Source organism: Phoenix dactylifera, chromosome 6, assembly GCF_051530095.1.
Source record: "Phoenix dactylifera cultivar Ajwa chromosome 6, Ajwa_hap1_PhDact_Kaust_v1.1, whole genome shotgun sequence".
NCBI classification, from domain to species: domain Eukaryota; kingdom Viridiplantae; phylum Streptophyta; class Magnoliopsida; order Arecales; family Arecaceae; genus Phoenix; species Phoenix dactylifera.
In genome coordinates this window covers 22,428,044-22,455,177 of record NC_143195.1, presented here as the reverse complement: position 1 = coordinate 22,455,177, position 27,134 = coordinate 22,428,044, and the positions used below count along the sequence as shown (strand labels likewise).

Genomic DNA, 27,134 nt, shown 5'->3' with positions numbered 1-27,134 from the left:
AGACAAATCAATATTCACCAAATCACACTAAGAGCAACAGATAATTGTTCAGAAAAAAGGTACCAGATAGATCATCTAAATCTTCGGATCTGATAACACATGCAGCATTTGAATGCATGGATTCAGCAGACACCTGAGCATTACAAGCCCTAATCCTAGACCTTGACAGTAAGCATTTGATAAAGCCATGAAACACCTTGCAGTTTCTCAGATTAAAACCACCTCCCTTCAACAGAACCACCGACACAAATACTTGGGAGGCAAATGACTGAAGTTGCAAACAATTAAAGCTTTGATCTGCAACCTGTTAGCGCTAAAAAGAGGTCACTACGAAGCAACATAAAAACCTACAGGTCACCGAAGATGACAATGATTTAAAGTACCACATAAACAGGTATCACCATATAGGTTCCACAATATGAGCGGATTGTACTATCAGTTTCACCGAACACCTCACAAGATGCCATCACTGGTACCTTAGGCAAGGTGACAAAATAAACCCTGGATAATAGTCCACAGAAAGATTGTCAACTTTACAGAAAGTGTAAGTGATATAAACTAATAATAATAGAACCAAGAGACTGAATAGAGCAAAATTATTTAAGATATTAATTTCATAGCATTTAGAAAACATCTAGACCACAAATAAACCTACAATGGTTTGCGAATATGATAAGCAAAGTGCCACATTTAGGAAACGAAGTACAACAAGGCAAGACAGAGGAAGGATGTAAAGGGATCAGAAAAATAAATTAATTTGAATTTCATCATGGTAAACAAACATAAAAACCTAGAACGCAGATTACTGATTCAAAAATTTCTACACTAGCTACTGCCACATGTAAGCTCTCACAAAAGGTTTAAGAGAAGACATAGGATTGCCTCATATGAGGTTGCTACTTAAACTTGACCAACTACTTGGTTAAACAGTATTCACTACCAATTCATACAAACCATGCTGGCCTTTCAATTAGAACAGGGTAAAATACATGGGTTAAGCATGGCTATAAGTCTCTAATGAACCAATTTCGAGTTAACCTCCTACACAATTACAAGTTCAGCATTCAGGAACAATTTAACTATGATTTGGAAATTCTGTAAAAATTTAGAAATTTGCCAAATTTCATATTCAAATAATTAAAAATTATAAAATATTTGTGTATTTGTCCATATAAAAACAAGCACAGGGGAGATGAAAACAGTAAAAATAACGGGGGAGAAAACCCACAAGCATCATTAATTTGTATTCATATTGGTATTCTGAATTAGTCACTAACAAGTAATAATAAATAAAATAAAACAAAACAAAAGAAAAGAACCCAACGAGGTGATAAAGTTCAGGACGTACTTGATAAGCCAATATTTACAGCAGGTCTTCCAATTATTAACCACCGATGAGGATGCACATTTATCAGTATCACAGATCACCTGCAATATACAGCTTGGTCTATTTGTGGAGGAATCTGTTTAATTTCAGTCCCAAGTTCTTGTTCAATCCTATACCTATCATTAGACAAATATCCAGATCTTAGAACTTCATATGAAGGGGGAAAAAAAAAACCTGTGAGCATATCTATAACAGGGAAAGAGTGCATACAGGTTGAAGCGGTCCTCATAGGTGATCAAATTCACTGCTAAACCAAGGTGACCATATCTCCCCGAGCGACCAACCTGAAAGTATCAAGCAAAAACAAGAATGCAACAGCTTCCTAGCAATATGCAAAAAAAAATGCTGCTAGGAAGATTTGACTTAAACAATCTAAACATGAACCAGCAGGCTTAAGATAGGCTGATCCATATGATCTGATTCAATATGGACTTTCTAACAATTCCCTCTCCTTACCTCCAAAAATGATGCATAGCAGTCTGTTTAATTTAACCACTTTTGTCCCTTTGAAGTAGGATGTCAAGAAAAAAGCAACTCAATGGACAGTGCACATTGGTTATCACACGGCTGACTGATGTTACAGTTTACATATGAATTGTAGCAGACATATCAATGCAGCTAAGATATTTATAAAAACCATACCCGGTGCAGATATGTTTCCGCGTTCTTGGGAAAGTCAAAATTGATTACAACGTTAACAGCTTGAATGTCAATTCCCCTTGTGAACAGATCTGGAAAGACAAAAGATCAACAGTCACAAAAGGATCTAAATGTCTACCAATTTGAATGACCAAAGGAAACTGTTTTCCAATTAAACCAACACAATGCTAATCCAGAAATAGTTTTGAATAGATATAATGCCTGGGCCTACTTCTAACTTATATTTAGCTCCCCACATATGCAATCTAGCTAATTCATGTAGGTAAAATGATATTTATCGACATTGGGCGAAACATAAATTTAAGCAAATGATATTTGTAGGGAGAGTGATATTTATAGGAAAGAAAGACTTGCAGATATGAACCAAATAAAGCAAGAAACAGAGCACCAAGGATCAGATTGATTGATAAATTTCCTGAAAAATCATAAAGACAAAAGGTTGCATATATAATGTTTGAACTATGGTTTCCATAAACAAAAACCAGAGGATGAGTGAGTTCCTAAATATTACATAGCCCAAAAAATGAAGTCCAAAAGTATCACCATCTTTGTAAATGTTAGAGCAGCATAATACGCATCCACATTCTTGATACTTCTCCCATAACATAATGCCAAAAGGAGAGGACTGCTTCCATTCTACAATAGATGGACGAGAACAAGCTTACAGGGACCATGTTAATACTAAATTTTACTATAAACATATCCCAACAAACTCACAACAAGACATGGTGCAGAAGTGTGTAAATATAATCTCCCTCTCTTTTACTTGAAAGCCTAAAACCATGCCATTTGTAAAACATAATAAAGTATACTTACATCATACAAAAGCAGGAATAGTGACTGGCAGAGAGGGCAACATAAACAAGACAGATATCGATACTAAAACTGATTAATATTGATAGGTGGATTTCGGGAGTAAAGTCTCCATAAAATAAAGGTTTTTATACCAGTTGAAAAGTAGTAGAGATTATGAAATGTAATCCCAACAAAAATGGAAATGGCAGTAAGGCCCTACTCAAGATTGTTGAACAAAATATAACACAGAATGGCTCCATTATCTAGGGTGTGCTACATAAAAGAATTGAGAGAGATGAAGACATGTAATGAAATCAGAGCTGCATTAATTAATGAAGAAGTGCTTATGGGATGTTAAGTAACCAGCGTATACCTTAGCAACAAAAAAAATCTATAAAATGTGTCAAAACCAACAATATCCTATTGCTACAGCTGCTGTTAAGAGGATTTATGAATATAAAATTAGGGTAAAATAAATGAGAAATATTCAGATGGATGCACAGTAAAACTAGGATAAATAAAGTTATGATAAAGTATAATGAAGAAATTGTAGGACCACTATCAGCTAAGGACAGGGCAATGAAGAATCAAGATCTGATTGAGATAATATGAGCATATATTGAGGAAAGATACCAGTATCAGACTTCTAAGAATTTAGAAAGTGAATTTGAAGACCCAAAGTAACATGGATGCAGGTCTTAAAGAAGGCTTTGGCAAAAATTACAACAACATAAGAGGTAACTTTTAATTAGAAAAATTGGTAATCAATTATTCATATATTATGTATGCGTTTATGTGTATGTATTATTAAAACAAAAAACTTCATAATGACTATTGATCACATAGTTTGACGATCTGCAATTCAAGTAAGAAAAGGTAATAACAAATATTGAACCTCAAATCTAGAGTCTGTCCTAGGTATTTAAAAACCTAACCATTATATAGACGAAAACAGTTTTCAAAAATTTATTCATATAAAGGTTGGGGTTGGGTATGAGAGTAGTCATAGATCAATAGATGCACTTCATTTCCAAAGCTACATGCCTAAGAATATGCATATGCATAGGTATCATAAAGACATCAATTGTAGGTTATTCAGACAACTAGCAGCCTCACATCACAAGCCATGTCCAGCAACAATTTTATAAGAATTATCACAGCAACCCAATGAAAAAGATAATATTTATTTTAAAGAAGCTAGACAGAAGTACAAAGACATAATTATCGACTATGAATGCAATGTATTCTAACATGATATTAATAAATGATTTTAGACCAAAAACCAGAAATAGTCCTGACTCCTGACAAATAAATAGAAGCTTGAAAGATAAAAATTGTACCTGTACAAACAAGATTCCTGCATGCACCATTGCGGAAGTCATGGAAGACTCGATTCCGATGGTCTTGCAACATTTTAGCATGAATATAGAAGCAAGAATAGCCAAGCTCAGTGATTTTCTTAGCCAATAACTCCACACGGTTAACCGAGTTGCAAAATATAATGGATTGGTTAATTTGGAGCTGTCAAAGCACAGCCAACAAATTCATTATTTTTGCAATCGCAAACATTATGCATAGCGCAAAAATTATAATGGTTAAGTGCAAACCTTTGAGAAAAGGGTATTAAGGCAGTGGACCTTCTGCCTTTCTTCTACGAAAGCATAGTATTGTGTTATTCCCTTCAGGGTGAGTTCATCCATAAGATTAATTACATAAGGTTTTGCTAGGTATCTATCTTTGAAATCCTTGACCGTTACAGGGAATGTTGCTGAAAACAGTAAAATTTGCCGATTTGCAGGAAGGAAACGAATCAGTTGCTCTACTGAAGGTTGAAACTCAGGAGAAAGAAGCTTATCTGCCTGCGGAAGTAGGAAGAGGAACATCTATCAGACAACAGGAATAAGGCAGAATAGATTATTACAGCCAAATATTCCATCTCTATTTCTTCAGCAAAATATACCTTAAACTCTATTCATTCACTATGGCTCTTTGCATTTGAAGAATCAAGCAACGGCAATTAAACTCATGGAAGAAATATGAAGTGCATTTTTTCTTTTGTTATATGTAATGTAATGAAGTAATGCAATGAACCAAAATAAAGAGGTCAACCACAGGGATCATTCACAGATAAAATTCTGACATGCAAAATATTACAAATGGATGAGATACAGTTGAAAGTTTGAAGGAGTCCGATTTAAGAAGGCAGGCAATGTGACCAACAATAAGAAAAAGGTATACACCGGACAATAATAAAGCAAAATATATAGTACTTTACAAATAGAGTATATCAATAAATAAAATCTTAGAATTTTAAAAAAGATATAGAGAAGGAAATTTAACTTCAGATGAAAATTTTGAAACAACTCTTCATTAACCAAAACATAGTCACTGGGTTGACCATTCAAACGATATAGTAGAATCAGTTTAATATATATGGTACCTCATCCATAATAAGCATTGAACAATCCTTCAGGATACAGACACCTTTCTTTGCAAGATCAAGTACTCGGCCAGGTGTTGCAACAAGCAAATGAACTGGTTGATACAAACGCATTATGTCATCCTTCAAGCTGGTTCCTCCAGTAGTGACCATAACTTGAATCCTTAAATGCTTTCCAAGCTCCTTACAGACTTGTGAAGTTTGGAGAGCTAATTCTCTTGTAGGAACCAATATGGCAACTGAATATCAAAAACATCCAAACAAGTTTAAAACTAAAAGATGTAGCATGCAAATTCTAACAGTTCGAGCTCCACACTTTCTAAAAACATAGTGCACTTCAGCCAAAAATGGAAAAACAAAATGTTAGAATGCCATCTAATAATTGAGCTATTTCCCTTAAAAAAGAAACATTTCTCTTGTCGTTAGACCTCATAACAGATAGATGTTTACAAAAAAGTCATGCATATTAGTCAAAAACAAATGTCAGTAGGCTGTCCTGAATATGATCTTTGCTCCTAGAAAATACATAGAAAAGCACATAAGATGCATCTGACTACCAACTGCAAGTGATCCAACTCATTACTTTATTCCTTAAAGATAATTAACCATGTCTATTTAGGTAATTAGAATAATAAATAAGGATAAAAAGAAACCTTGAATAACATTGTTATCTTGATCAATTTTTTCCAATGCAGGAATGCAAAATGCAGCTGTCTTCCCGGTTCCATTCTTAGCTCTAGCAAGAATATCACTTCCAGTCAGTGCAATTGGTATACTTTCTTCTTGGATAGGCGAAGGCCTTTCAAATCCCTTCTCATATATCCCCATAAGTAGCTCTCGCTTCAGAAAATAGTCTTCAAATTCATTGCCTTTAGTTGCAGTGACATCCTGGGAAAAAAATGTGGAAGATAAATTGGCAAGGTAGGTGAAATATTCAAAATTAATTGTGTTCATATCGAAGGATGAAGACAACATATTACATCATTACACCCCAAAAATAATCAGCAGTTCTTGAGAAGGCTAGTTGAGCACACCAAGGAGAATAAGATCTCTATCATACTGTACCACAAGGGTGGATATTATATTTAAAAATTCATTTAATTTAAATTATATTTCCTAATCATATTACACCTTGTTGCAATACATAGCTGCAGCCATTTTCCATCAGCATCATTTAACAATTTTTCCTCAAGTTAAACGATCATACACAGAATCAAATGTCCACATCATCCAGATATAAAAGAATCATCTTAGGTTCAATTTACATTAATTCCTTGTATCCTACAGAACAATTTTCTTTTTTGAGGAACATTTTTATTTTATTTTTCTTTTGAGGAAAGGATGGACTGGCCCACCATTATATCCTACAGACCATTGTGCACCCAATCTTTCAAAGATTTGGTCTATGCACTAATCAAATTAATCAAGCCAAATAATCATCAGAGCATATAAAACTTGTGCTGATCAACAAGTTCCCATTCAGAAGATTTGCCACTTGCCACAATTCAATGGACATGTATACATAGGGATCAAAGAAATGCTGTTCACCAAGTGCACAGAATCTTTTAAAAAAGATGAATATCTTCCATGATGGGTCAAGGGATTCTCCACAACCATCTAGAACCATCACAAAGGAGGTGGGTGTGCGCAACGTGGATAGATGGATGGTAGAGAATATTTCACCCATCGCGAGTGATACAACAGGTTACAGGATTCTGATTAGTGTGCTTTGGTCGCTAGATTTTCAGATTAGGGCACAATTCACAGGCCTACATGGCCAGTCATGGTAGAGGGTCCAGCCAACCAGCAAGGGTAAAAATGGGCACCAAGGCAACGCAATCGAACCAGATTGGTGCTCTTGGAGGCAGAAAAAAGGCAAGTCAGAGGTTAAAAAGGCAATCAATCTGGTGGAGGCAGCTGACAAGGAAACACAAGGCTAGAGAAAAATCCAAATATGACAAGGAAATGTTTCAAAAGTGCTGCAGGACAGAGACAGAATCAAGACGATGCTGATACATATAAGGAGGTTGGAGAATCAAATGCGAGAAACTATGTTCAAAGGTAAGAGAATTATATACACAACTGGAAAATTGAAAGTTCAGAAAATAGAAAATTAAATGGAAGTCGCAAGGACATGAACAGTATCACTGGAAAACTCGAGAGATTTTACATTAACTAGAGAGAGTGCACATTGGAGACATCTATCAGTGCATTAGGGGGGCGTTTGGTATGGGATGATCGTCCTAGGATCAAGAGTGATGTGGGTGGAGATGAGGAGATCACCGTGTTTGGTTGCACCATGGTGATGCTACGTGGAGGTGATTCTAAATCACCTCCACTCCTCAAATCACTGCCCAACCTGGTGATGGAATACCCGTCCTTAAGGTCGAAAATCCAAGATCACCCCAGGACAATGATCCTAAGTTGAAAGTTAAAGACAAGAATACCCCTCAATTTAGCAGAAAAATTGATATATCAATATACCATCAATATATTATGTCAATATTATATATATATAATATTATGTTGATATTATATATTATATTAATGATATATATTATATTATAATATATTACTAATAATATTATTACCATATTATTATTGAAGGATAATTTTTAATTATAGTAGAAATATATTATTATATTTTATATTTATATAATGAAAATATTTAATATATTACCCTATTTAACTTATTTTTAATCAAAATAATTATTAGTATTGAAAAATCTATTTTATATGATTAATAAATATATGATAAGGGCTACTAAAAGTAGAATATGCAACAAAATTATGGAGCTATTATAGGAATTAGCATATTGACTTACATTTTTAATTTATGAGAATTTAAAATACATAAAAAATCTATTTAAGATATATCAGGGGTAATTGTGGTATTATGTGGTAGGTGATCTTGGATCCCCATACCATACCAAACAAGTTACTCATAGATATCCGAGAATTTTTAATCATTGGACCATGGTCTACCAAACACATTGATCTTAGATCACTGGAGATCAAATCACCCCAGCATTTGGATCACCGGAGATCTTAGATCACCGTGGTGATCCTGTTAGGGTTACCAAACGCCCCCTAGATAGCTATAGCGTTCCATCATATACAGAAGGCGGATCTCCCAGTGCATCGAATAGTCAGGATGGATAGTATGCTCCATCTACATAGGATCTGTATGTCTATTCCATACATCATATCCTGCGAGATATGACCGTACATTACACCTCCTAAAGACATGGGTATGGCTTGCCTCTTACTACCCTAAGCAAGGATGATAGGCTCCTACGACTACCAGATGTACATAGAGCCACAATCAAACCAATATCAAACATCATATAATCAGCTCGAATGGGTATAGCATCCAAGCTAATATCAGATTCAACGTCTAGATTACAAACAAGATCCAAACGTCTATGAGGGCCATAAACACAAGCTAGATTGAACTTTTAAAGTAAGCTATTATACATTTTTCTATGACAATACATTATTTGCCATTTTACACTTGTACATGTTGCAAGTTTCTTAATCCACGCTGACTTAATGTCAGTACTGATTATGATACTCTAGTATCATACACCCCTTCAAATACCACTAAAACATTAAAAAAATGAAAATAAAAAAAAACAACAAAATCACTTTAATATTATATTACATAACATAAGCAAAAAATTAAAAATTAAGGACTCAAAATTGCATCTCGATACAATACTTGTACGCAACCCTGTACCATGTGTCGGAATAGGATGGACCAATACCACACCAGTCCAACAAGAAACTGGTACCACCATTGACACTGGTACTCGAATCCTTGTGCATAAGAATAACAAACACCATTGTAACCATATCACAATCCAAACAGCAAATCCGTAAGTTTCTTCTACAGTCCATTCCCAAAAAAATTAAGGTTTCCTCTACAATCTGCTGTTTCAAATTACTATCGCAGCTCAAATCTTGTCCTGTATTCACCAATTCATATATTAGTTGGAACATTATATTTCACATAAATCTAAGATGATTCAAAGGTTCTCCCCCACATTCTCTTCTCCCAGTTGTTAATAGTTATAACAAGCAATCTACCTATCAAAATATTTTCCATCATGCAGCAATCTTACCCTATTGACATCTAAAATTTGCATGCTGACTCTTGCTCCCCACATGCATGGAGCGCTCTTCAACTTCACACCAACAAACAACTATGTTCTTCAACTATAGATGTCAATTGTGAAGAGAAGAAATTGGCTGTGCCCCCATACAGTCAAGAATATTTACAAAATTTTACATTCCATGATCCTTTACAACTCTAACTCATTTTTCTTGGTGTAAAGTGGAAATTGAACTTGTTTTAAAGAACTTTCAGACTGATCCCAGTCTGTTCAACCATTCCAACTACAAACTCTAATGTTTCAAAAACAGGAACCTCATTGCAGATCAAAGGCATGCAGTTTTGCAATTAATGAAATTAGCCTTCTGCAGACATCTAGATTCCAAACAAGCATTTAAGTGCTCACACTTAAGTGCTGATTATGCTAACTTTGCAATTTCTCGAATCAAAAGGCTTAGTTAAACAACTATAGAAGCCTTGATCTCTTTTCTCCTCAATTAAGAAACAAAAATTTATAAATGCATTCCTCATGAATTTCAATTTACACCAGAAGATCGATCGTGTTCATCATTTGTTTAATCTCCATTATGGAACCCATCCGCTGGAGTCCTTTAGCCACTTTAATGACTGCATCTGACATCTCTCCATGAATCACATGTGATGTGTTCTAATTAACAGATTTGAACCTTTCATTAAGTGCCCATCAGGAATTGAAATCAGATACTTTATACCAATGTGATGCCAATCTAGCTTGATAATCAAAACTACTAAGTCAATTATATGATGTAATTTGTGATTGATACTGGATGAATTTATTATAAAACTGGAAAATAATATCAGATCTGAAGCTTGAGTTTGGAAAAAGCATGATGCAATAGCGGCTTTTTGCATATTTGTAACTTCCAACTTTGCACAAAATTCAAATTACCTTTCATGGCATAAACATCGATGTGGACCAACCATTCAATTGATTTGAAGGAAATGGTTAGAGACATAGTTGGTTGTGTTGTAGACAACTGCTGAAATGCAATTGTAGTTCAAATTTTCTCACATAAAAAATGTTTCCCAAAAAACAAATAAGGCCCATACAGTAAATGCAAATATCCTCTCCTTGCAACAAATGCTGCCCCAACAGATGACTGAAAAAGGCAGATCCCTCAATACTAGATGACCTATATCCAAACCATTTAGCAGTTCCAGACTATTAAATTTTACAAAATTGCACCCTACATGCAAATAACAGCTAGATAAAAACAGTACAATTAAAAAAAGTAGAGAAAGTATGAAAGTAAACAACTTAGCAAATCCTATAACCATAGTACGGCTAAAATATTACTTTAAGACAAAATGAACTACATGCAAAATTGGCAGGCACCTCTACAATCTGAATTGTTATTGAAGTGGAGAAAATAACAATTAATGTTCTATTAGACCAATAAGTTAATTCTGTATCTAGCCCAATAAATCAATTAAGTTTGCAGCAACTTGACATTTTCTTCTTTTTTTCTCAACTTAAACCGCTGATGTTCAAACCCAATCACACTAAGAATGAAGGTTTGCCATACCGAGATGGCGAATCTTGCTAGAAACTTTGGTGGGCAGTTGTGTTTTTTTATTTAAAGCATGGACAACCACAAATTTTATATGAAAAAAGGGATGGCTGCCAGAGAGTTATGAAGTAAGTGTAAATAGAATTTCTCGTGACAGACAAGCAAAAAGATTTAATCATGAAGCAATTATCATCAGAAGAGATATTGGTAGTGATAAGTGCTTAATAATCTATAATTTAGTTATCTTTCCATAGCACTTATCAATGTTTTTAAACTGATAAATATATATTTTACCATAAAATTAAATAAACATTGAAATGAATTTAAAATATGGTGAGAGGTAAATAATTCTTTTCTCAAAACAAACTCTAAACTTGTCTCTCTCCTGGTTATAATCTTTCATGAAAACATATAAGGAGGAGATTGTGTTGACCCGATTTGGTAACCTAATGGAGTTGTAATCAAGCTAAGGCTATAATTAAATGGGTTTTGGTCCTGATTCGATCGAAAGTTATAATTAATTATGTATGGGGCAAAGGTTTGATTAACCCTTTTTATTAGGTCACGGTCCGGTTTTTAATCTTGTCTGGTCGAGTTCGATCTGAAGCAGCTTAGCAAGAATTAAATGACAATGGGCTCAAGGACAAGTCAACCATCATGACCCACCTCAAACCCAAAGTCAATTCCCAACCAATTCGTTATCTGCCTTCATATAAAATTTATAATAATAATAACTAAAAATTCACGATTCACTGTTCATATAAATAGTGTCCCGTTAAAACACTGTTCATATGAACAGTGTTAAAAAATAAATAAATAAATAAATAAAAACATAAATAAATAAATAAAAATATATATATATATAGATTCCACTGTTTATCTTCTTCCTCCCGCTGCCAAACCTTCCCGTGATCCCGCCTCGCTCACAACAACTCGATCCCCCATCATCCGCGCGCCAAATTCAAGAGGGAGATCAGCCGGGCATCTTCCGCATCCGGCCATGGCGTCGTCTTCATTCCCGGATGCTCCGCCGGCGATCACTCCTCCGCTGCAATCAACGAGCCGCTCCAATCGTCGGGAATCAAATGCTCCGCATCAGCCCGTTCCAGCACGAGTTCCACGGGGTGCAGCCAGCGACCGGATCCCCCGCCTCTCCTTCCGATCGTAACGCTTCCAATTCATCATTCGCACAGCACCCGGACACCTGCAACATCTTTCCGTCCGGATTCATCCCTAGCACCAAGCCGTGATCGGCTCCCAACCGCCGGAAACCCAGCTCGGCATTCATCTACAGCTCAGTACCCGGCTTCTCCGAGATCCAGATACTCCGCATCAGCACCTCCCATCGATCCCGCGGCCATCTCATCTTCTTCCCTCCACCTCCCGTCGATCCAGCGGCCGGCTTCATTTCCGGCCATTACAATCAAACGCTCCACGGATCCCTCCCAAGATCTAGCCACGCCATTGACGCCATTCATCCACTATAAAAGGAGGAGGGCGTTCGGTGGCAGGGGAGGAGCAGGGTTTGAAGAACAGAGGAGGTTCTGTGGGGAGAAAAAGAAAAGAAAAGAAAAAGGATGGGGGAGAGAGAGTATTTTGGATATTTTGGGAATAGAGGGAGCCGAATGGGAGCGGAAGACTTTCATTTGAAGATGGGAGGTCGTCCGGAAGCCATGCTCGGCTAAACATCTAATCTAGGGCTGGATGAAGCCCTAGCAATGTATCAGGGCATTGTAGTTCTTATTTTCTTTATTATTTTGGAGCTTGTTTAAATTCTTATCTTCAATGAAATATCTTTTTATGATGTTTAAACTTTGAGCATGCCATTTACTATTCATGTTTGCTAAAGTAGTCTAAGATGATCCATGCCTAGGAAGATGAGGTGTGCTGCATCCTAGATTAGCATACTTAGGTAGACACTTCATGCTATACCAAAGATGGATTTTTCTAACACTCTTTATGTTTTTATTTTAAAAGGCTTGTAGCCAAAATTGCATGCCTCTCCAAAAGATAAAAATTAAGAACACAATCCTTGATGCAATGCTATGTGGTGGATTCCAAACCCTAGATCTATTTACTTTGATAAATTCCAATCCGTACTCATAGTTTAATTTAGTTAAATCAAGTTAGCAAATTCTTCTTTTTGATTTATTTTTAAAAGAAAAATAACCTATTCTTCAATCCCTGTGGACCGACACCCCTAATCACTATCCTACAGGATACGTGCTATTGCGTGGTTTATTTTCAAAATTGAAAGAACCGATCAGGTAGTCGGTTCTTATAAGAGCTAGTGATGTATGAAGGTTGTCATCATAAACGAAGTTAGTAAGCTTTTGGGTGTTCTCACATTTTTCTTTATTTATTACCAAAAACACCTTCTAGACTTATTTCACGTAGTTATTGTAATGGAAGAAAGTAGTCGATCAAGGAAATGGACTTCACAAGGCTTTGTCAATGTAAAACTAAAAAAGTAGTGACTTTGACTACATTTGTCACATGCCGTCACTTTGCACCACTAAAAGTTGAAATGAATGCACATATAATTGAACCATGCAAATAGAGGAGTAATCAAGAGAGAGAAAAATTAACAAAACAAAAGAGAGTATTGGGTGTGGAATATGAAGTTAAATGCATCCAATGACAAATGAGATGAATTTCATCAGGAGTTAACACAAGTCGATGGTGTCATGTCATCAATGGATTTAAAGTAGCAAGAAAGCATTAAAATTCGATTTTGAGTTTATTTTATGAATCCACTCATGAGGAAATTAATAAATTTGGAAATTGAATATATGACTTTATAGATGAGAAACAACATCTGATGCAACTCCGGGAAAGGCCACAAGCCAAGCACGACATGAAGGATACTCTCTCTCTCTCTCTCTCATACACACACATACAGTTGCATCTAAAGCTCCTACAACATATTTTATTGGACCAAACAATGAGTCATAGCCCCATTTTAACATAATGTAACATATATCTATCAAGTAGCAAAACAAATTATGGTCGAACAGTATAGGAAATTAAAGAGAAATACTCAAGATGTGGAGAAGGAGGCCAAAAGCAGTGTTATCTAGTTGACATAGAAATGATCTCAATAGCCAAGAGCTATCTCTGAGATAGATCCAAATCTCCAATTATAAATAAATCATGCCAAAAAAAGGGAAACATCAAAGGACAGGTGGTGGACAAAGGAGATGCATATGGCACAGTATTGGATAATCATTAAAAAAACCCAGGAATAGAAGGCAAGAGTCCCATAAATGAAATGAACAAAATTATAAATGATGCAACCACACCTTCCATCCAAGGCTCACAACACACCAGAGGATGCATTACTAAGCCTTATGATATTAATTACCTAGATAACAAAAAAAAATTGTCAAAATTATTTAGATTTTATCATCTATAGTTAATTTCCCCAGATTTATTACAAGGATACATAGAATACACTCTGAGTTATTATGAAGCTTCTGATATCTTCAGAGATGATTATTGTTTGCTCAAAATATTTTAATTGATATGCCAATCTTTTTCCTCCTTTTTTCTAACCATAACCTTATATTCTTTGGCTGAAAAATTGCAGCATTTAAAGACAAACTGGAGAACTGACTAACATAATAGTGGAAGTGGAAAGAAGATCAAAGAAATTAGAATTTATACAAAAAATAGGAAGGAGGACACATACGGCATGGATAGATGGATGTATGAAACCGATCCAAAATAGGTGGGATAAGGCCCGATCACTACGAGTATGGTTGATAACCTGTTCTCCATTCTAATTCTCTTCATAAATCTACAAACTTTCTTGAATTGTCTAACATTTGACAGATTACAAAAAACTATCTTCTCAAATAAATCATAAATCCAAACTATGCGACCAGGATTCTAGGTTGAGCTAGTCCTCAAAAGTAGTTGAAAGGGACCAGATTATCACTATCACATAAATATTGTAGCCAGGTTATATGGTTTGAGAGACATAACGCCACATAAATTGGTATTAGAGATCCTAATAGGAGATGCCAACCAGCAAAATTCTTATATATTTGATTTTTTTTTTTCCAACTTGTCCTTGAGTCAACTACATCTACAATGGCCCCAACATAGATGAGGGTGTTTACCTTTCAACCCCTATCTGCCTCTTAATAATTTAATTTAAGAATGATGGGACAACATAAACTTATGAGGAACCTAGAGCATATCAAGAAGACTCATGTTACTTGCACATTCAAATGGCCACTTGCAGTAGCATGTCTACATCATGCCAATAGGTACTGAATAGATGCAAGAAGAAATGAAGGATGGACAGGATTCCCAAGGAAACATATAAAAATCTGAAGTATGAAAGGAAGATATGTTACAAGCATAAATTGTTGAGATAATGCACCTGGAAATCCAAGATCAAAAGCAACCCTAAGACAGAAAGAGTAGGATCAAAAAGATGCAACAAAAAGAGGAAGAATCAGAACTAAGAGCATTAGCTGACTGAAGAGATCAGGCCAACTAGGATTTCTTATACAAATATATTATACATAGAAGATTACCTCTTTGGTCATCCATCTTCACAATCACAGCATTTCAAAAGACAATAGAATAAAATTTATGCCACTGGTCCAAAGCCCACCCATCTTATGCTTTATCCTCTTCACAGAAACAGGTATCACACTGTGTTTCCTCCATCTCTTTCAAATCTTTTCATCCTTCAGTGAGATAAAGCCATACATCAAAAATTACTTCTTCTAGCATTAATCACTCGCATCAAACAGAAACCGGTGCGATGTCACAGACTGGATGCGATCTACCCATTAAAGGATACAATCCCCTCTTTCTAAAGGCAGGCATGATTCACTACCTCCACAGTTTTATCCTCTCCAGATACCACATCCATATGTGAGGATTTCCTTCTTTTTAAAATCAGTTGCATGCCCCCCACATGCCGAATGCCGGTTGGGATCATATGATGAATCCCAAGGATTATAATGACATTTTAATCTCAGAAATACCTTTGCATATCTTCAAGGATCTATAAGTATTAAACTGTGTAATGCATCAATAAGATTGAATTCCTTCATGTTAGGCAAGTTCTAGGAAAGCAACTTCATCCCAGATTAGAAATGACATATTAAGGAAAACTGGAAATTATCTACCAGAAGAGACTAGAATCGGAAGAGGGAAAAAATCAAAATGATCAACCGTAAGTGGACAACTAAAATTAGTAAGTAAATATTAGTTACAGGAAAAGACTTCTGAGCAAACACTAAGTCAAAATCAATTGCTTACTTATTCTTCCAGATAAACCTAAACCTGAAGCTACAGATAAGACCCACATTGGGCGCACTAAATGAAGCTTTAGAAGTATTATATAAGAAATAAGCATAAGAAAATGCTTAAAATCGAGCAACCTTGCAAACACCTGTCACAAATTTAGGAGAAAAGTGTTTCAAACATCGCAATCAAATAATATATATATATATATAGATAAAAATTCCCGTCATGGATGGCAACTGAAGATTTAGAAAAAGGAGGATCACTTATTAAAACAATTTAATAATGACAAATATACTAAAGTTAGCAATATTCCCCCAAGAGAAATGTATGTATGCAAATGGAATTTACCTCTGTCTTGTAGCGCATATCAGGAGGTGGGACATTCAACTGTGCCTTCCAATCTTGAGAACTGAAACATGAGGTGAAAAAAGTCAGAAGTGTGGATAAAGGATTTGACTATTTCTTACTGAAAAAAAAATCCACAATAGATTTCTGAATGATACTTATTTTAAAAAAATAAAAATCGGCACATCTCATACCAACATAGTTATTTGGCATATTTCGGATGATTCAGCTCGCAGATGCTGTGCATAAATTGAAGTGTCATACACCATGTGCATGCACGTGCTTGCATGTGTTTGCTTGTGTGTGCAATAACATATGCAATACACCCTGCCACCCCCCCTCAAAAAAAAAAAATGAAAATAAAGAAAATAGTTCAAATTACCATTTTTCAAATCAAAAACTGCACAACACCAGCCATTACATAATAGACGGAAGAATAGTCGTGAACATTCATAACCTATAAATTCATCAACATATTAAGCAAGATTCGCCATCTCGATACCGGACCCTGTACCGGTGCCATACTAGCATGTGTCAAAACAGTATGGTACGGAGTTTTTTTGGCATACCGAGCTTACCAATACTCGGTACACCACCCATACCGGACACCGATTTTGAACCAATACGGTACGGTACACCCCATACCACCTGATTCGAGCCGATACGGCGTACTATGATATCAAGTATTGCTAAAAAAATGAACTATCTTCAAAAGTTTTAGCAAATGATTAGCATGTGCCAGGTGGATCACCAACAAACCAACAAATCAATTCGGACAATCAGAAGCATATTAGGTAAAATAATGAGGTAATTCTTTTTCTACCTATCGCGACTAAATGACAGATTGCGAAAATATCTTTACTAGTTCCAACTTAAGGTAAGCATCCTCATTTTACGGATATAAACAACTAAAAAATAATGGAATTTCAGATTTGAAACTATAGTTTAATACTGCCATGCCAAAGAAATTTAGCATAAGGTTTCCCAGTTTACTGTAGTGGCAACATCAAAGCTACTACGTATAAAAATGTCGAATTACGTGAAGCACTACATTATGCCAAGGAGGGGTCACTGGTTAGCACATCATTATATACCAGTGTGAGAATGTCATTATTTGAGGCAAATATCATACGGAAGAATCCATAGTGGAAGAGAATCATACACATCAAAAACCTTCTGATTGCGTGTACTTCACAATATAGGACATTGAATTACAGGGAAAAATTTAATGTCCTGATATAAGCATAATAGAGAATATAATCTCATCTGAAAAAGATGGAAAGCTCAATCTTAAAGTAGAAAAGTAAGATCAAGACAATCAAGTAACATTAAACAGAGTATATGGAAGTTTAAATGCAAGATTTTGTTTTAAATGGAAAAAGATTAATGATGATTAGCAGATACAAACACACTGCGAAAAAGCATGATTCTGCAGTCATCATGGCTGCATAATAGATATTTAAGGCATTAGAAGTGATACTTTCAAATGTTTACAAAAAACATGAGCATATGGGTTCATTAGTGGAGAAGCCCAAAAAAGGACCACCACAATCCAACAATCTCCAGATCACCACAAAAAAGTTTCTTTCACAATAAAGAACCTCTTAACCCTTATTTAAAATCATTAGGAGCAAGTACATGAAGACATTAAATTCATGGGCAAGTTTCATAAATCAAGAACAACAAATGCAACTAGAAATGCAAAGTAAATTGTCAAGGGCAATTATTGAACATTATTTAGGCCTCAGTTTAGGTAAGTTAATAGATTGACCCAAAAGTTTAAAGAAGCTCACTGTTTTTACTAAACAATACACAGCTTCCAGGGATATGCTAGATATTTCTATAATAATTAGTAGAAAAGGCTGCATTAGGCCTTTGCATTCAGTAGCAATGTACATGTTTTCGTTTTAACTGCTACAACCATAACTAAGGACCAAGTATACAACCAAATTATTTGTCTGGCATGGACTATTGTAAAATTTTTGTGATCTCAAGGAAGTTTCAAATGAAGTCAAGGCGTGAAATTCTCCACATGGCATGGCTCATAACCAATGGTTTTAAAATCTGAGATATTTATCATCTCTGCGGAAGACCAATCCCAGGATGGACAGAGATCTCATATTATCTCAGCTGAGATAGAAGATGGGAAACTTTTGGAAAGAACTGAGGCTTTCCAAGATCTTAGCCAAGGTATAGAAACCAAGACATTAAAACTTCAGCCAATATGGTAAAAACCCGGACTAATAACCATCTTTAGCCATTGATTTGTAATTTATTAACCAAAAATTCTATGTAATATAGTACAAAAGTGACTAGAAAATTGATAACATATAGGTCAATATCTCAAAATAAATTGGCCTAGATTTTATATAGACCATATTGATAGGGACGAATACCCGTTCCAACTAGGATTTTAGCGAAGATCTAGGATAAGACGGAAACCTTGTTTGTATCTGAATTGTTGCCTTGCCAGATGTATTTCAATTTTTTGCCCAACAAAAACAAACAAGAAGTTTAAACAAGTTTACCTATTTCAGCCCCTATGGGACATTTTGCATAAATCAACAAAGCTTTATCAGAAACACATGGTTATGTGCGTGTTTCAGTCATAAAAACAAATTTCTTTCAAAATATGAATAATGGACCTAACTTATATAATGAAGAATCAAGTGATCTGATGAATGACAAATTCAAAATTATGCTCTTAACTGCAGAACTCATATACCCATCAGGTCTAATTTGTCTCATCTTCCAGCAAGGTCTCACCATTTGGCAAACAAAGTAATCATGATATAATTGCATAACTATCATTATTTTATATATTCACGCAAAATACAAATTCTTAAAATAACAACAAAGAAAAGAATGACAACAGCATTCGGCCTATATGAGTAACATACATTCCTGCCTATGAAGCACAACTCTCAAGAAAGTTCAACATGAGGTAAGCATTTTCCTACCAGATAATAACTTGACATAAACCCTGTTATGAATTCTACCGACATTCTTTTCTTTTTAGGGGTGAAATTATTCTGAGGCCAAGATTTTATTTAATTTATCTGAAATATAAATATGTTTTTATCTCACAAAAAATACGTTAAACCATACAGCAGGCCTTTAGGGTGTCTCAAGTTCATCCATCATTACATCCTAACGTAATTATACTTAAAAAAACATTTATGTACCCATTTTCATATAATAGGTCCAGAACAAAGAAGGTGATCGTTATTTAGTAATACTTGTCAATCACTTGGTGCCTCATTTCCAACTATCGGACTTCCATTTGAACTTTAGATTAATTAATTTTCTCTCATTTTCCAATGTTTATCCTCAATAACTCAATCCCTATTCTAATATGGTCCATGATATGCCCAGAATAATAATAAATACATACATATATACACACATATATCTGTATGTGTAAGTCCTATAAAAATATCACTTGATGCTTACATAGATTAAAGATCACTTGCTCATGCAGCAAATCATTTGCACAGCCTTTTTTCCACGCACCCCCTCCCCAACTATAGTAGTAATAACTAATTAATGCAATGACCTATACTCATTTTCTTTAACACCTATCATATAACTTCATGCAATACTTTATATGATACCCACTCTTCTCCCAAATATTTTTACAAATTGCCTGCATGAAATCATTGTCTAGTTGATTTCAAAGTCAATCAAAAGCCCTTGACTTTCATAGGGATTACCAAATTAACATTCAACATGGTTCACCATGCTTTGGTTATCTTTCCCTTGTAAATGTTTTGATTTTAAATTGTTACTTCTCTAGCTTCTATCCACTCCGACAAAGAATCATCCAAAAAAAAGGATATTCTGAATGTGTCAACCCATTCAATACCAAAATTATAAGCCATGCTTCATGACAATGTTGCCATTACTTGTAGAATGCAAGAATAGTATAGCTTTTAATGCTGTTAATGCATTATTATATTTCTTATACTTATTACTGATATTTTTCCATATAGTAATGCATTAAATTTGCCTTCCATGCTCGGACTATATTCATTGTGTCATCACACTCGTAATACTCATTAAGCAACTTTTTACATTTGCAAAAATCTTGAGAAAAATAGACATTGTTGTAATCAATATTTAAGGCAGGGCAGACAATATACTTCTAGTGTTTCAGGTCTTTCAGGAAATTATTGCATCTCATTATTTTCTGCTGTAAGAAGTGCTGAATAAACATATCTTGCTTTAAAAGAGCATTCTTATCAACTTCAATCTGAAAGTACCAAAACACTTAAAGACAAGCAGAGGTGCAATAATTAAGGAGAAAAGGTCTGGAAGAAGAAATTAATGGAAAGGTCATATACCTATATTAGGGACACTACTGAGTTAGTTGTGGTAATCTGTAATAATGTAGGTTGCTAGCAATCCCTTAGATGTTCCTTGGAGCTTTCTGCTCGTCTTCGGAGATGAGCCTAAATCACTCATGTAACATGTATTTTGTTACTGTAGGAAAGGATCTAAAAATTGAAACATTTCTCCTAAAATATTAAAGGAACAAGATACACTTGGCCAGAGTAAAAAAAGATATGAAAAATCAGATTTCTGGACCATGGTTACAAAAAATTAAGATGTCATTTTCGATTCTTAGCGGTCAACTTTCATGTTTTATTTAACCTGGTATGGATTTTAAGCATGAAGATCCACACCAAGTTGTAGGTCCAACATCTTAAATGAGCAGCCCACAGATCTGAACATCTTAAAACACCAACTTAGTTTGAGATGAGTTGCTTAAAATTCAAATGTGATAAGTTTAATCACGGCTCTAATACAAATGCATAGCATGATGACTTATAGCTTATCTCCAACTCAAAGGGGTATTTGGATGTGCGCTTGTGCTAATAACATTTTGGGGCTGCCTGCTTTCTAAATGACAATTTGAGAATAGTAGGGGGGAAAGGGTTATGGAAGGATCTAGTAGACTCTGACTTAAAAGATTTAGGAAATCACAAATCAACTCACAAAAGGTTTGAGATACAACACATAACTATAAAGCTGAAAACTCCTATCAAATTTTGATTTCCTAAATCATCTCACAAAATGTTTAAGATACAAAGCATAACTATTAAGCTGGAGACTCCTAAACAAATAAAGGCTAATAATCAACGGTATAGCCTAGAAATTTTCTGTAGAAATATAATGTTGAAGCCGTGGTATCTTGAATAGCACACACAAGCATCTAGAATAGCACACACAGGCATCGCATTGCCTAAGTGAATTATGCCAGTGTATTATGAAGTTAAATCTCCTTGGATTTATAAGGAGCCTAGTAACTAGGCAAATGACCTTGATTACCTAAATGCCCTTTTATTTCCTCCTACACATCAAAATAGACCTCTTGCCAATAAATATCAGCCAAGAGATCCAAAAGAGTTGGGGCAAAAAGGTAGCAACAAAGAGAAAAGCACAACAAAATGGAATATTTGCTATTAAAATAACAGAAACCAAATTTTTTAATCTTTTCCAACCATTTGTGTCATCTACAACTATTAACAATTTGAAGTCAGTTTGACAATAGGCCTCCTAAAGTAAATGAGATTGAGTGGGGGGAAGGAGGATGTGGGAGGAGAGGGAAATGGGGAGGGAGGGAATGGTGTTGGGTGGTCTCTGTGGAAGCACCATACCAATGAGATATATAAAATACCAAAACCTCTTATGTTTCCAAGATCATAAGAGGTATATGAATGGTACGATGAAGGAAATTATTAGGCCAATCTTGTCTCAATTGAAACATTTTGTATAACATTTTTGGCAAACTGAAGACTTACTATAATTTTAAAATACTGCTGAAAGATGTTAGAAATAAATTTACTAATTGCTATAATTATATATACAGCTGAAAATACAGCAAACAATTAAAGAAATCTATTCTAAGAACTATATAAAGGTGGAAATAATTTCTGAACTTTTATACTTTTATTCCAAAAGTACCCCTATTCTTAAAAATAGTTTAATAATTTCATTAAAGCAAGATACACCAAGTTTAATCTCAGCTTAAGAAAACTCTCACATAAGAACTTGCAGAAAGCCAAGATTTCCACCCTATCTGTAACTCTATCCCATCTCAATCTGGTATATGAACCATCCAACCTAATCTTCCCCTTCCTTAAAATCCATATTCCCATCCCATGGGCTTCCTAACCAACATGGATCAGCTCTTTGGCAAATAAGTATTCATAATCTTGGATTTGCTTAAATTAAGCTGCATGAGAACAGGCCCCATCATCAACTTAAACATCTAGGACAATTTATGATGGGCCATTCATATAATAATCATTGCATATTCTCTTTTATGCTACCTATGCATATGATAACCCTTCTTAAAATGAGATATAAGGATTTTGATCATGGGTTAAGAAAACTTTCCTAGAAAAACTTGAATATAGCCAAGACTCTTACCCCATCTCTAACTCCATCTCAACAACTCCAAGCCATTCGAAAGTGGCATTAATAAAATCATCTAATATGATTTCTCACTAAAATTTCTTAAAGAAAGAAAATTTCTTGATTTTCATTTAATATGACTTATATATATTATATTGTTAATTTATAAATCCTTTTATTTCTTGAGTACACATGCAAGAGCATGTACAATATAACCAGTAAATATAAAGGGAGGAACATAACCAGTCAACAAAAAGGGAGAAGGGATATAACATGAACAAAAAAAACCTTTGCAAATTATTCACAAAGACCTGCAAATTTTCCTAAAATTTTATTTATCGTGAATTTCTGTTTATTTTGCAGAACTTCAAAAACTGTAATAACGTGTAGCCCTAGTAAATTCGGTCTTAGACCTTTTTAAAATTCAGGATTAAGATTCTCTACCTTCCTTAGTCGTCCATACCTTCCAAACCATGAATACATAACAAAAGCCTCCACCAAGGACATGTTTGGTTTGACGTACGTCACGGGTCTGAACTAGGATTCCCCTGGAAGTGCCAATGACATTTTGTTTGTTTCAACAAAGCCTGCCACTTGGTATGATAATCAAGTTATCAAGTTCTGACTTCACTTAAAGGGTGTTGCTAACTCCACTAAAAGAGTCTTGCTTTGGTCGACCTCCGGAGGACAACAATTTGCTTTTCCAACTGTCGATTCTCTTTTTCATTTTCTTTAAAGGTGAGCCAAAGTCAAGTTCCAAGAAGTTGGTAGGTGAGAATTATTTCCATGCTTGCCAACCTATCCCAATCAACCTTTTGACTTCAGACTTCTTAATTGAAACAAATGATAGATGTTGACCAAACTTTCACCCTACAGAACACTTGTGTTGGACTCAAGATTCATCAAACGACTTTAGAAAGTAGTTGTTCCCATACTTTTTGCACTTTCTCCCAACCAAAGATGCCCTAAACCTCTTTTATATATGGCTATACTATATTTAGAAGAAACGTAATGCAGATGATTAATACAAGATGATATTACAAACAGACATAAGAAAATATTTTTTTCTATATTTAGATCTAACAAAACTCCTCTTTAATATATTTGGTCATGAACAATGTTAGCTCAAGGATTGTAGTGTCGGAACCGAGGCCTGGACTGGTTGCCTGATGGCACGGATCGATACGCTTCCATATCGTTCCGTGCCGGGCCGTACCAACATTGTAGGAGGTGGGGAAGAGGGAAAACGAAGAGAAAGGAAGAGAGAGAGAAGGGGAAAAGAGGGAGCGAGAGAGAAAGAGGGTGAAGATGGTCGGTAAAGGGCTAAGGAGCCGCACGAGGGGGAAAAGGGGCTCCGCCTCCAGTTTTTCTATTTTGTTCGAAACTGGGGTCCTGGAGGGGGACCCTTTTTATTTTCAAAATTTTTAAATGAAGTCAGCAAGGAGATCACTATTTCAAACACAACAGAAAAATCGGAGGCGGAGCCCCTCCTCCACCCCTTTGGGCAACTTTCTGCCCTCTGCCAGCCGGCCGCCATCAAGGTTCGCCGTATCGGTACCAAATCCGTACCGGTGCCACACTAGCATAGTGTCGGTACGGTAGATACGAATTTTTTTGGCGTAGCAAGAGTCAGTACACCATCCGTACCGGTACCGATACCGAACCGGTACAGTACGGTACGTTCCGTATGGTATGACATATCATGGCCGCCACCCTCCCTCTCTCTCCCTTCCTCTTTCTCTCCCTCTCTCCCCCGCTCTCTCTCTATATTTTTCTCTCTTTTCTTCTACTTCTCCCTCTCCGTCGTCGATTTCTCGTTTTGGTTACCGAAGTCATCTTGGTCCGCCGCCGATACAACTTAGAACGCCCTGAACCAGGCGGTTCGGCATAGTTTCATCGACCATTGATACAAAGACTTATTCATGTCTAGTGATTTTTGTAAAGGCCCACATCACTTCGAAACCAAGAAGGGATAGCAACAATAAATCAGGAAGATACAATGTCTACTAAAATTTTATATGGAGTAGATGGGTAGGCAACAAGATATTATGTCTTAGGAGCATTTGCGGGCTAACTATTGTGATCTGTCAGGTGGGCAGAACATTGAGTGGCGGATGACCCCATAAAAGTGTTTCTATATTTTCTTTCATTACTCAAGTGATGGAACCCACATCACCTGGCTTTGGGAAGCCATCCAAATTGAAGTTCAATTGGAATGAATATAAATTGAAGTTGAATTGTCATGCCGAGAGAATTAGAGCTTTAGATGTTGTTCTCCATATAACATGGTGAATTTTCAGCTCGACGATACACATAAATTATGGATTCAACACCTTAAGTAATGAATACCAAATCTCACGTCACTTTACATACTTACCCTATTTCTTACTAAATCTGATTATATATATTTATCAGCATAGCAGTTTTGTACCCATAAATGGAATGCATTCACTTAGTTTCACATTTTCCATCCTTCACTTTCAAAGCATGTCAATAAAAGCATTTCTTAGGCTCTTACTTGATTGCGATGCCATTCGGATCTCCAACCATTAAACCAAGGAAACGATATTACCCTTTTTTTTATAGCAGTTCTAGATGAAAAACTGAGAAGAAATGAAGAGGATTTCTTGACATAAGAAACACCACTACACAAGCTTTAGTGCATAGTGGACTAAAAGCAATGAAAATGAATAATATTAAGGTACGAATTCTACAAAAATGTATAAGAGACCCAAAAGAATGCCACTAGAGGATAATTAGCCTAACGACTCAGTCTGGTATAAGTCGCTTAGAATGGTTTTACAGATGCGCAAAAAATGGCCAGTCATTATGAAGAAGAGTCTTGGTATATATTAAGTGAATTAGGCACTCAAATGTCATTGATCATGGCAGGGCCCTTCCCTTTTTTTTCTCTCTCTTTTTCTAAGCAAGCATCAAATCTGATTATATATTTCTGCTTTCAATTTCCTCCTCAAGATCAATATGTCCACTTATCATATAGACTAGCTGAGAGATTTAAAATAGGTAGGTGGCAAGGATTTAACATGCCATAGATTAAGCATATGGTGCAGGTTCCAATTTTCATGACCAACTACATACACATCACGACCACCATCAGCTTTTATAACTGCCTCCCAGACCTGGGAAGTTTTCCAAAAGGAATTAGACACAATTATCTGACCAGCTGTCAACATAATGAAAATCTTCACGCGTTGTGCCAGCAGCCCTAACTTCCGCCAGCAGACCTGACTTCCGCCAGCAGACAGGAAAAAAAAATCTAAGTCCAGTATGACAACACCTTCTAATTCCAGGATGATGAAGATTTACATTGCATACTTGATAAAGAAAAGCATCGGGTTTCATTTGTATGTGTTCTGGCATCTAGTGAAACAATATTGGCTACGAGAACCCTAACTAGAAGAAGCACTTTGTTTATAGCTGGATATCAGCGTATGAAAAAAAAACAATAATTTGTGTCATTTGGTTCTTAACGTAGCAGCAAAATTTATAAGGACATATAAGCTAAATAGCGAAAGACAATTTTTTTTCCTTTAAATCTTCTTCGTTTTACCTGGAATCGATGCTAGCGGACTGAACTGATTTCATTACTTCGCTGGTTCCAGAATCGTTTCCCAACTGATGCCTTCTCAACCACTGCTGCTGCTGGTTATGCTGGCCCTGCACTGGATTCCGCTGCACATATTGCTGCTGTTGCTGCGGGTTTCTCGCATAAATGTTAGGGTTTCCGCCCACGTTCCCTCCGCGGCCGTTGCCAATTCCGGGAGGATATCTACCACCTCGATAGTTCATCTCCACGATTTCGATCGGTTCTTCAAGCACCGATTCTCCCACCCGATAAACGAACTAAATCGTATTCCAAAATCAAAATAAAATCCAAGAAAACAACGAAAAAAAGAAATCAAGAACCTGCAATCAAAATCTAGGGTTTTTCGCCTTGAGGAGAGGAGGAGCGAATAGAGGCGAAACCAAAGAGAGATTCGGGCGCTTCTGCGTTGATTCGAGGATCGTTGGAGCACCGATCGGAAGAAGGGACGTGAAAGGAGGGTGGGTTCAGATGGATCCGGAGATCAAAATGACGGCATTTCTTTCTCTGTGGACGAAGAGTTGGTCGGAGAAGGGCGGAGCAACTCT

At 35.8% G+C, this 27,134-nt stretch overlaps 1 protein-coding gene across 2 annotated transcripts; it reads right to left on the bottom strand.

Annotated features, from left to right (window-relative positions):
- Positions 1–27,134, bottom strand: LOC103710295 (DEAD-box ATP-dependent RNA helicase 6-like). 2 transcript variants are annotated; one of them, XM_088723386.2, is made up of 12 exons: positions 26,910–27,128; positions 26,554–26,846; positions 16,566–16,626; positions 5,936–6,170; positions 5,283–5,521; positions 4,450–4,701; positions 4,183–4,363; positions 2,030–2,118; positions 1,598–1,671; positions 1,349–1,503; positions 384–501; positions 1–304 (listed from the first exon to the last, which is right to left on the bottom strand). In XM_088723386.2, the coding sequence occupies exons 2-10, from the start codon at positions 26,790–26,792 to the stop codon at positions 1,425–1,427; spliced, it is 1,449 nt and encodes a 482-aa protein (XP_088579512.2). In that variant the 5' UTR covers positions 26,793–26,846; positions 26,910–27,128; the 3' UTR covers positions 1–304; positions 384–501; positions 1,349–1,424. The 2 variants fall into 2 exon arrangements, with proteins under 2 accessions (XP_088579512.2, XP_017699082.3); XM_017843593.5 differs by having other exon boundaries at positions 1–501; positions 26,910–27,134.

What these genes read in the sequence shown, in the direction of transcription:
- LOC103710295 (XM_017843593.5), bottom strand. Translation starts at nt 26,792, where the DNA reads ATGAACTATCGAGGTGGTAGATATCCTCCCGGAATTGGCAACGGCCGC. An exon ending in ATATGCGCTACAAGACAGAG is followed by an intron (nt 6,171 to 16,565) that starts GTAAATTCCATT and finishes TTTTTTTCCCAG; the next exon opens with GATGTCACTGCAACTAAAGG. An exon ending in CAATGCTTATTATGGATGAG is followed by an intron (nt 4,702 to 5,282) that starts GTACCATATATA and finishes CTACTTCCGCAG; the next exon opens with GCAGATAAGCTTCTTTCTCC.